This window comes from Haliotis rufescens, unplaced genomic scaffold, assembly GCF_023055435.1.
Source record: "Haliotis rufescens isolate VD_foot unplaced genomic scaffold, xgHalRufe1.0.p SCAF_1, whole genome shotgun sequence".
NCBI classification, from domain to species: Eukaryota; Metazoa; Mollusca; class Gastropoda; order Lepetellida; family Haliotidae; genus Haliotis; species Haliotis rufescens.
In genome coordinates, this window is record NW_025963779.1 from 32,002,137 (window position 1) to 32,014,544 (window position 12,408).

The window sequence follows — 12,408 nt, forward strand, 5'->3', positions numbered from 1 at the left end:
CGAACGCTTTAACCACTAGGCTACCCGACCACCCCTGGGAAGATAGTAATACTTGGTAGATTTAATTCGTACCAGTGCAATTTTACTCTTTGTATAAAACAGAAAGAAACAACACTTATTATGTTTGGAGGATGAAATATTTGATGTTAAAAAATACACAAGCCCAAACATGTCCAAAGAATACAGTTAGTTTTTATATTTATTCAAAGTAAAATATGTCAGCACCTGACAAAGTTCGAAAAAATAAATAATCTTAACATTTAAAAAATGCTTTCCTTCCCCACTATCCTTGACAATTAAATGGTTGCACCCTTATATTGTGAAATACAAATTGATATTGCGTCGGGAACCCTGCGCTAAAACTGCTATGCCTGTCAACTTTTCCATGATATAATAGAACTGAGATAACACTCTACAGCGTGGTAAATCAGTTAGCGCTATATATTAACCCTTGCACTGCAGCGGTCATGACGACGTGCACCCGTATTGAAAGTGTCTCACATACACACAGAGAAACATTGTGCGTGGTTGAATAGGTACTGCGTCTTTCTATCGCGTTATTCTCGGTCGAGGTGAAGCAATGAAGACGACAGAGATGCGACCAACAGCACATTGGCTACTGTTGTTCATCTATGCTGGTAACTGTATTCAATTTGATAATTTCCTGATCATTGCTGTTTAAGCTCTGTTGGTGCAAAAATGTATAATTTTCACACATATATGTATGTACGAGTATGTTCTAATTAAATGAGGGCGGTCGGGTTGCCTAGTGGTTAAAGCGTTCGCTCGTCACGCCGAAGACCCGGGTTCGATTCCCGACATGGGTACAATGTGTGAAGCCCATTTCTGGTGTCCCCCGCCGTGATATTGCTGGAATATTGCTTAAAGCGGCGTAAAACCATACTCACTCACTTTAATTAAATGACCGGGAATTCATACTTACATTGTCAAAGTGATGTGTTTACATGTATGAATGACCTAATGTTCTGTCTTACACGGCCTAAAACAATGCAAGGGCTATGATCCTGTCTGAACATGATAATACTCAGGGCACATCCTGCATTCTTGTGTGTTCTTTTCAGGACGATGTTCAACGTATGGACAGAGGGTTTTTAACGTTGACCATATTGAGAGACACATTGTTGTGTCGGCAAATGATAACCAAACTTGGGGGTAAGATTTCTTTCCACAGCATTTGATGTGACATCCAATACGAACACCCAAAGGATACAGTAACCCTTATCATATTGTCATATTGTATTAATATCATCCAACAAATGTCCTCTTGTTCTTTGATTAAAGTACATGTGTGATGGTTTTCTAAAGATTCAAAATTCAAACTTTCGAAATGAAATACTGTCTCTTGTATTCTACCCACGTTGTGGATGAAATGGGTATTTCTTTATCATTAGAGATTTCATTTGTTAACAGTTTGAAAGGGAAGGATCTTTTAAAGTGTTTCTTTCTATTTTATCCAAATTCCCATTAACCCGGAGTAGAATATATCTTCAGCAACCCATGCTTGCCGTAAAAGGCGAATATGATTCTTGTAAGAGGTGACTAACGGGATCGGGTGGTCAGGCTCGCTGACTTGTTTGATAGATGTCATCGTATCCCAATTGGATCAATGCTCGTGATGTCAATCACTGGATCGTCAGGTCCAGACTCAATTATTTACAGACCGTCGTCATTTAGCTTGAAAATTGTTGATTGTGTTACTTTGGGCTTTCCTCTCACAACTGACTCTCCCTGATACAGTGAATACAGCAACATAATCAGCATTTACCTTGAGTACACATTGTACCTTGACTTTACACATGATGGTCGTGAGAGGCTAGGGGGCATGGGTGGCCCAGTCGTCTAAGGCGCCGCGATTCGCTATGCAGAATTGCGTCCCTTGGGCACACCAGAAACCTATGATTGTGGGTTCGAATCCCTGTTCGACCCAATTATGTTTCTAGGTTTGTCAGCACCATACTCGTGCTCGTGGGTTTCACCGAAGTGGTAAACGTCTGAGACCTGCATCACTTCGGGCTTTCCTTTTCCTTTCGGGCGTTAAACCCAACTCCCCCCCCCCCCCCCCCCCCGTCAGAGGCTACCAAATGGATCGGCATGAATCGTTGCTCAAAATATCGACCACTTAATTTTACCATCTAATTTTACTCGATTATTTACAGGGCGCCGTCATCCTGCTGAAATACCGCAGAGGGCCCATTATAAACAAACGAACAAACAAACAAACAAAACGCACAAACGAACTATCAACAGTTAAACCATGTTAGGAAACCAGCCTTCAGGGCGATTACTCCTGGGAATGTGTGTATTTCAGTTAACGTTCAGATTATATGAGTGCAGCGTTAAACAACACACAAACAAACACCAAGATTTTTTTAACCCAAGATGAAACTGTAATTTTTTCATCTTTATGCATTACAATCCGTATTAAACTGTGCACTTTCTTTTTCTGATCTCTGCACATTTCAGGTCAGATGCTGCATTGCGTTTTACATCTGGTTATGACGACCGTCATATTGTCTTGACAATCAGTACTGAGTTCCAACTGTTCCTACAAGAACGCTTACATAACAATCAATGAAGGTATTTGGTTGGATACAATCTTTGGTGTTTGTATGGCATTATTGTATGGCATTATGGCGATCAGCTTGGCATTGATTCGCATTTTTAGGGCCAGCTTGATTAAGCTTATATCATAGAATCGCCTCATTTTGTTCACTAAATCTGAAGCTCGTCACAGTTAAACAGAACTCGAATATGTGTTCCTTTGAAGTTTAGAGTTTTTGTATAAACCTAGATGGGTTCAATTTTTTGTGTGAAGATGAATGTTGACTTTTACTTTTGCAGCTTCAGCCACCGATGCAACAGGCCAATTTCTCTGTGGTGACGGAGTCTATGAAAGTTGTGGAAGAGTTGTCACTGCCGTCATTACCAAGTCGCAGGACGTCCGTATATCCTACATATTAAGACGTGCACGTAAGATGGAATGTTTAAATATGTTCTTCATTGCAATATACATTTGAGTGTTTCAAACTTTGCCAATTTTGTCAAGAAAAGAGGCTATCGATATGTCACAATCTATGTGTAAAACATAAATATACATATTCAATCTATTTTTCTTCTGTTTCAGTGACGTGTTTACTTTTAATGTTGTATCCATCTCTCCCTTCAGTTAACCAGTGCAATACCACGTTCCAGGCATCGAAAGCGACATCCATTCTCAGGTCGGCTGACATCTTCAGGCAGTATGGGTATGAATCAATATTCAATAATATTTCTCCCCACTCTCTCGTGACGCGGCGCCATAGGATACTGGGCTACATATGCCCGAGTGTTACTGTGGAGATTCCGGGTGAAAGTAGAAACCCCACAATATTTACTGCTCAATGTTGGGTATGGATATTCTAAGTGTCCCTGGGGAAATTGATTGTGACTAATTTCTAGGTAATGTCATACAAATAGTATTCGGTATTGCGTTGTCTTGTCACGCCGGAGACCCGGGTTCGAGTCTCCACATGGTTACAATGAGTGAAGCCAATTTGCTGGTGCCCCCCGCCGTGATATTTCTGGAATATTGCTAAAAGGGGCGTAAAACCATACCCACTCAGCATGTTAACACAGGCATATAATTTTAAGTACACAGTGTCCTCTTAACGAGGTATGACCTCATATATGTTCATCAATATCAGTTCCAGCTTGTTCAAAGGAACTTGCCGATGGACCATCAATAGCAGACCCGGGTACAATGTCCGTGTTCGGCTGTTGGAATCCAGTCTCCCTTCACCTTGCTCTGGAAACAAGATTAGCGTTGATGTTGGTAAGTATCTCCTTCTTTCATGGTGTACCAAATACTTTAAGTGCAAAGTAATTCTTCTCCAGTTGACATTTTGGCCATCCTATTTACACATTAACACTTGTTTAAAGTTGTAACCTGATGATATGTTTCGTTATGTCATGGATCAATTGTATCAGCCTGGGGGGTTCTAGGGTAGAAAGTTGGTCCCTACATGTAGAAACCTATGTTTATCGTGAGAGTCAACTAAAATGGGTCAGGCTTTGTGACTCTGTCTTGGGGGACCGATGACATGGTAAGTGGTTCATGATATCAACCAATGGTTTGCCTGCTCCAGGTTCGATCAGATTCAGACCACTGTAGCTGCATTATTGCTGACTGCAGCTTGAAATTTGAAATAAAATTGACACACAAGCACGAACACTCCAACGCACACAGTTCTTTTTGCCTTCTAATGATAAGCTACTGTCCTTTTCTTTCGTTTTCCTGTCAACTCCAGAGAATAAACTATTCGATTATCTCGAGAAACAGATTCTATTGTGAGTAACCAGAAAAATAGTGGTGACATTATATGAATGGATCACCGAAAAAAGGTGCTGCCGCCTGGTGTTCGCGAACACGGCAAGCATGCCCCGCCCCATCAGCATCATTATTTAAATATGAATATTTATATCATGTTATATGAATTTTCTAGATGATCAGGTCACGTTGTCATGGTGTGGTAATGACAGTTCTTCGTACACATCCTATCACTCTGAGCTGGTCATCCGGTTCAACATGTCAAGCATCGCTGATGGCCATGGCTTTACCATTAACTATACCGAAGTACAGGATTCGAGCCGTAAGCAAAATAAAACGTCCAAGCAATTTGCTGGGTTCTTATCCAGTGAGTGAGTGAGTATGGCTTTCCGCCGCTTTTAGCAATATTCCAGCAATATCACGGCGGGGGACACCAGAAATGGGCTTCACACATTGTACCCATGTCAGGAATCGAACCCGTTTCGGCGTGACAAGCGAACGCTTTAACCACTAGGCTACCCGACCGCCCCTTGTTCTTATCCAACTTAGAGCAGTAGGTATATAAACTGTCATACAAAAGAAACACCCATGTTTGATGGTGGTGATGTATTTGATACATGAATCATAATTGTGTTTTGGGTGCAGTGTTTCGGTGACTGTTTACAGCCTAGTTACGTTTCCAATGTATGCTTTCGTTTACCTGTCAGTTTCGTATGCGTACTAACAAGAAGGGGTCACGGGTGGCCCAGTCATCTAGGGCGATTCGCTGTGCAGAGTTGCGTCCCTTTGGCACGCCAGAAACCTATGATTGTGGGTTCGATTCCCTGTTCGACCCAATTATGTTTCTAGGTTTTTCAGCACCATACTCGTGCTGGTGGGTTTCACCGAAGTGGTAAACGTCTTAGACCTGCATCACTTCGGGCTTTCCTTCCACATTAAGCTGACACGCCGCGATATAACTGGAATACTGTTACAAGCGGCGTTAAACCCAACTCACTCACTCGTACTAACAAACTTTAAGAGTCTACGCGTGCGTGCATAAATATAGATTATATATGAGACTGTTAATTGGTTCTGAACGTGCTATAATTTCTTTTAAAGACATTTAGAAGTTTGAGTACTAATTAAAGATACGATACATGGATGAACACCTTTATTACAATCAGGAGCAACGTTTCTGTTTATGTTCTAACACCATTGTCAAGCACGATACAGTATAGATGATTGGGATATATACAATTATTATGCCTCAAAGTGAGATTGACCAATCAGAGAGCAAAACTATATATGTATATTGATATTTGATCCGAGGAGTGAGTGAGTATGGTTTTACGCCGCTTTTAGCAATATTCCAGCAATATCACAGCGGGGGAAACCAGAAATGGGCTTCACACATTGTACCCATGTCGGAAATCGAACCCGGGTCTTCGGCCTGACGAGCGAACGCTTTAACCACCAGGCTACCCGACCGCCCCTTGATCCGAGGATTTGCTACGACTTCGAATTTTTTTTTCTTGCAAACAATAATGATGAAGTATTCATGTTTGTGCAGCTGGAATCATCAGCAACTGTAGATCTTCTTTTCCTGCTGCTCAGCAGCCCAGAACACTCACCGTGAACTTAAACATCAACTCTGACCAGGTTTCACGGGGATATGAACAAGACAAAAGGTATAGTTTTTCAACTGTTATATGTCATAATATATTCACAAATAATTCATATACTGAACAAAAGTAGTTGGGGAACATGAATATGTTCAGAGATTTGTTTGTACTACTGTTTTATCATATACTTTTTATGACAAGCCTTTATTATTTCTGTCATAGACAGTGTTACGTGAAACTCACGACATATGTGTCCCGTGTGTTGGTAACAGTTCTGCAATCGTCGCTGCCTTCGCCCTGCTCTAACGACACAGTTCAAGTTGTCGAAGGTTCGTGGCTAATATAAATTGATATTTCAAAACAAATACAAAAGCACAGAAGCGACTAAGCTCCGGTCTTCCAAAACGAATAGACAGACTGCTAGCGATTACCCGTGGGTTTCTTTTTGTTAAGCAACATTCCAGCGATAAGACGGTATTGATTGCTCCTTTTTATCCAATGAAAACGAATTGTGGAACATTGACTTATTTTCAAATCTTCTTGTCAAACATTAGTAGAGAAGATTTGTCTTATTTCCAATCAATTTCAGGAATCGTTACTCAGTCCCAATGATTTGGATTAATTCAAATTTGAATACCTCATCAGTTTGTTATTGGTTTGAAGGTGCAGTTAAGAATATTTGAAAATGTACCAACTTTAACAGGAAAACAACCCATTGAGTTCAACCAGGAAGGACAGATAATCCGTAATTCATAATTTTGATAATTCTTTAGCTATACTGCACATTGTAATTTGTGAAAGAAACATGAAAATCGTTTAAAGTGCCAACCATATAGGGATACTTCACTAAATTTCAGCTTTTGCTCAGTTAACATAATGCTTTCAATTTATGAGGTCATAAACAAAGGATGACGTCATTTCACATTGTTCTCAACAATGCAGTAATGTGATCTCGTGTCGCTTTTACTGGTCTGTCAGAACGGTGTTTTGTTAAACTACAGATGCGAAGATATCTTAAAGTTATCGGCCCCTTAGGGACAATATGATCCATGTACATTTTATGATAAACGTCACATTGTATTCTTTCTATAAGGGCCTTACCTGCGAACATCCTTGTGCGACGACTCAACACCCACAGTTCAGTCAATGGGGACCTTTTTGACGATCAAGTACAACGCCAGTAGTGTAACCAGTGGTTTTGTCACTATACAATACAGGGCACTTTCAAAGTCATGGAACCAAACCCGACCTTGTGGATTATCTTACAATTATCCAATCAAGAGTTTCTGGTGTAAGACCGTTCTTGAGTCTTCCTATTTTAGCATAATATGTTTTATATATGTTTCAATTCTTAGTAAACTATTTTCAGAAAAAGGCATATTTAGACCCTTCTAATTTTAAAATGGTTATATAATATCACCAATCTCCGTTAAAATTAGTTTAGAATCACGATGACGTTGTTCATGTATTTTATATGAAACCTTTATGTATATTTACAAATGCAGCTTGGTGGTTGTGTCGCAGTTACCTTTCTTCCGAGAGCAGGATGCAAACCATGACAGTAACAAACAATGACTTCTTCACTGTATATCCATATTTTCCAAGGTATGTCAAATGTCATAAATATGTCTTAGTAATAGTTGCTATTCAAACCTAATGTAAATGATATGAAGGAAACTATTTGTTTACAAAGTAGTAGGTGTAATGTCGACAGTACACATCAGTGCAAATATCCTGTACTTGTGGCGTGATCACCATAAAAACGTTCACATTGGAGGTTTAAGGCTATTATCTACTTTTATTCGACGTGATAATGTCCCATTGGTTTGTCAAGCTCAAATCATGTTCGTATGTTTTTCCGAAGGAGTACACCTCTATTACGTCATCCTCGATTAAGCATTCTATCATGACAAATGCCTCAGAACCATTCGCCTCAATAGCCTCGTCTCAGAAGTGATGTCATCATCTTAATCTCTCCTAACTTACATGTATTCGTAGCTGCGAATTTCTGTCGCTAATCAGAGTACTTTCACTGGAGGACAATTATTTTCGTCGTACTTTATGGATAGGACTCACAATGACCCGGTGGTGGCGAATGGGCCCGGGATATTTATCTCAATAGAATAAATATTTAATGCTCAAAGGATGCTACGAGGTCGATCGACGACACTTTAGCCTTTTCTCTTCACGTTAGTTTGCAACGCCGTGGTTTTACTGAACTTCTGTCCAAAGTATCCTTGAATTCAATGTTGTTTTACAAACTCCCAGTGTCGTCAATGATATTCGGTGATCCATACTTAATTTTCACCACTATATTGCCTTTTACACCCAATGGAATCAGCTTCGGCAGATAACCAAGACTGATTAAATAACTCAGCATCTAACACGACGACAATGTAATGGCACGTTTAATCACCAGAATGACACGGGAATGGAGGATCGGGACAAGCATTAATAGATATGTGTATGCTGAAATTGAGACCTATCAGGGTTTGAGATGTTCGCATGGAGTCATCCAAGTATATGATTGTAAGTTACGATTTCATACAGTCATTAATCTGGCCATTTCACATTTTGTGACATTTGTGACATATGCATAGTGTAGGCACATGTGTATAAGCATGATTCTACATCTGTTTGAATATTACTGTTACTGTTCTAACACCATGTTACTACGAATACCAACTTGAAGTTAAGTAGTTAAATGCGTGACTCAATTGTTTTGTTTTTGAGGTTTGCTCGTCTTTGGTGTAATCATTATACGACAGTATATTGCTTTTTCAAACTTAAAGGTTCAGATTCCTGGGACTTCAGATACTTAGGTTCTTGGTGTGATGGAAGGGCCAATTATACGTTCGGTTCAAGGTCATGTCTGACTGTGTTCTTCAACGCTACAAACCTCTATGAAGGGAGCAACACAATCTTCTCTTTAAAGTACAAGAGTATACAACAATTGCCTTCTGGAACAGCAACTAGACCTTCAACAACCTCGGGGCCGTGGAGGACAAGCGGACCAGGTGAACGACAAAACACTAGTAGTCCCTTTGACACCAACAATGTGGCTGTTTAGAGTTGCTTTAGGCTGGCATAATATGGCATGTAAGACCAACATACAATCTAAAGTTCATTTGGAATACATTTCATAGGAGAACTTGTTCGATTACGCTGGGGACGGTCGGGTAGCCTTGTGGTTAAAGCGTTCGCTCGTCACGCCGAAGACCCGGGTTCGATTCCCGACATGGGTACAATGTGTGATGTCCATTTCTGGTGTCCCCCGCCGTGAAATTGCTGGAATATTGCTAAAAGCGGCGTAAAACCATATTCACTCACTAACTCACTCGATTACGCTGGGTACAGCTAAACTGCGAAAGATAAACATAAATGTTAACCAAAGAATGGCATCAATTGTGAAATATATGTTGTAACTGTTTTTTTAAACATGGAATTAAAGGATGCAGTTAGACTTCATTTAGAATTTTATAAATTTTTTGCGATATCTTTGTTTCAGGTTCAGAGACAACATTCAGCTCCAACCAAACCGCCGTCAAACTAGGTCCGGTGTTTGGCGTTGTTCTGTTGGTTTTGGCCGTGGCAGGTGCTTTAATTGCGTAGAGAATGTATAACAGAAAGAAAATGTCACCTTACCAGGACCATATCACTGTCACAGCGAAGCGGGTAGTTCTGTATTTTACGGTAACGCCACCATCTTTTGCCAATGCTGTTTACGAAGAAGTGAAGTCACCGGAGATTGTCAAAGAAGCAGCTAAAGCACCGTAATCAATACTTGTATCTCTATCAGAAACTTGGTGTCGGGTTTCCCAAGGGTTACGTCGAAGACAAATCGGCAACCTATGATAACTATCTTCGCGGGGGAAAAGTGCATCCTGAGATCTAAATGACTGACAATGTAATATTCTGGTTTGGGGTTTGTTTTTTTCAATATTTCCATATTTGTCTTTGAAAGAAGGAACCAAACATTGATTTTACTCAAAACACATAATTTTCCAGAACATTCAGCATGACCAATAAACGACTCTGATTAAAACCTGATCAATTATTTCCATGATTTTCGTAAACAGTTTATATTTTTAACCAAAGTCTCCGTGATCCCTATTCCTCCCCAAGAATATCCGCTATAAGTTGACCGAAGATGAAACAGATCGGGACTTTAAATATGTGTTTGTGTGTGCGCTTGAACTTAAAAATAACTGTTGCGACAATTGTGTTTATTTTGCGAATGTATCACAAGACATTGTATTATTAAATCATGAAATCTGTGAAGTATTCTCTCTTCCACAACATTCAGTAGAGGGCCGAACAATGTCTACCCTTTAAACGTATTTATTCATTAATTTGCTATACAATGATTTTCATAAATGATAAGGAATATAATGTAATAAACGCTTTCAAAGCAAAAGAAAATAGTTCCTGACTTGAAATTATATAGATGACACCATGCACGGGAATATCGAGTAACCAAGAGTCAAGTAAATGGGTATCAGTTATTTTAAAGTGTACGAAATGATTTTACATTTTTACCATTGTACCAAATGACGTATTGTGTTGATCATGCTATCAGCCACTTGTTTCGCTTGATCAAATTCAAGGACTCATATGCCGCCGTGATACAGCAGTAAATATGTTGTCTGTGGTTGTGGGGTAAACAACATTCACGCATGCACTTGTGTATACAAATTGTGCTAAAACGTATACAGTAAACTACGGTTATAACGAACACGCTTATAACGAACTGACGGATATAACGAACTTACTTTTTGGGTCCCGACTATTTGCTGTAGTTATGCTGTATATATGCTTATAACGAACTATGGTTATAACGAACTAATATTAGTAGTCCCTTTGAGTTCGTTATAACCGTACTTTACTGTATATTATATTTGAGTTGTCACGAAACTATTAAAGAAGTACACTGACGTAAAGTGTTATGATTCCAGTAAAATATGACTGCCCTTTCTTGGTATTAAGTTGAAAAGGAACTAATTTCTTGGCGCAGTCCTCAAAACATACAAGTTATTGATAAATATTTTCGTTCAGGGCGCCAAAAAATGGTAAAAAAACCTTGTACGTGTACTGTAAAGATCAACTCGCGATGGCAACGTGCACCAGCAGCAGAGGGATCATGTAACTGCAGATTACTAAGCGTTTTAGTTTATTCTTCAAATATGTTCCATGAAAGAGTGTTTCGTCAGTCTAAAAGGAGGATGTATGTTGAGGTTGCCCAAGAAGGGATGTGTTTACATTAGTCAGACACGTTTCCCAATCAAAATAGTCAAAATAAAGATCAGTTAATTCCAAATGTAAATGCATTGAAATGTGGCTTTAAGATAATGGAGGAATAATGGACAAATGACAACCAACTTTGTCCCTTCGTGAGCAATAATGTGTCTTTAAACAATAAATAGAGTGGTCTGGTGAATAGAGCGCCCGCCAGGAGAGGGCAAGGCCGCCGGTTCGATCTCCTGGCCGCGTCATTCCAAAAGACGTTACTTGATGATATCTTGTTCGGCATTAAGTGTAAAAATATGAAACGGATCGACTCGGAGACAGCATAATGTGCCAGAGTTTGGTAACTATGTTACACTGGGGAATTATATCTAAGTGGGCTAAGACTATAAAACGGACTACCACAAGCAGCCATACACACTCGTGCGTGCACGTTGCAACAATAACCTTGACCTCGACTGTCACGTCAAACCACACTTAAGCTACCAAACATTAGAGAGAATGTGCTTTGATGGCTATGAAATCAAAATACAAGTGTTAATGTTCCGGAGTTGACACCCTTTGGTCTGACCACGACTGTTTGACATTTGACCAACAACCATTTCCGAATCCCTACCATATTTCCAACACATCAAAACATAACTATAACCAACTCTTATTACATCGACAGAAATATATCATATTCATAATGTAAATGTAAATGTAAATACACAGTTCGTAAGCTTTTGGTCTCTCTGTCACTATCTATTCGAGTAAACCCACGAACTTACACAAATTCCACCAAAGATGTCTTGCCATTATGACACTGGAATAGTTTTGTCTGTTATCATCCATAGATGTACTTTGTAACTTGTATGTATTTAAGAGTGTATATGAACTATATTCTGTTTGTGTACTCCAAAAATACATAAAATCATAAAACAATGTTTGACAATCTTGCTGAAACTGTATAAATCAATATCTCTTCTTTTGCCAACACCAAACAAATTGTCAACAGTTGCCAACTTTTATGCGTTATATACAAAGTTGAGCGGAGAGCGTTTTCCTTTGGTTTCAAGGAGTCAAAACTTTGTGTACAAATTAAATCAAACACATGTTGCTTCACGCGAAATGTTTCGGTGAAGTAACTCTCTTCTCAATCAACTTTGTTTTGAAAGTCGTGAACAGACTGACACAATTTACATACTTTATTTACACACCTAAGATGCTTTTCATGTGAACGCATATTATATT

General features: G+C 39.3%; 1 protein-coding gene and 1 long non-coding RNA gene across 2 annotated transcripts; both read left to right on the forward strand.

Annotated features, from left to right (window-relative positions):
- The first annotated feature begins 460 nt into the window (after nt 1-460).
- On the forward strand, nt 461-2,562 carry LOC125378820. The gene is made up of 3 exons (XR_007220526.1): nt 461-638; nt 1,083-1,173; nt 2,485-2,562. It is a non-coding gene; the product is annotated as an uncharacterized LOC125378820 (long non-coding RNA).
- Nucleotide 2,563: 1 nt separating this feature from the next.
- Nucleotides 2,564-10,209, forward strand: LOC124110949. Its single transcript, XM_046470444.2, has 12 exons — nt 2,564-2,598; nt 2,863-2,991; nt 3,188-3,266; nt 3,705-3,832; nt 4,503-4,649; nt 5,880-5,997; nt 6,154-6,260; nt 7,025-7,222; nt 7,437-7,536; nt 8,351-8,460; nt 8,724-8,948; nt 9,440-10,209. Exons 5-12 carry the CDS (start codon nt 4,586-4,588, stop codon nt 9,541-9,543), a joined length of 1,026 nt encoding a protein of 341 aa, XP_046326400.2. The 5' UTR covers nt 2,564-2,598; nt 2,863-2,991; nt 3,188-3,266; nt 3,705-3,832; nt 4,503-4,585; the 3' UTR covers nt 9,544-10,209.
- The last annotated feature ends 2,199 nt before the right edge of the window (nt 10,210-12,408 follow it).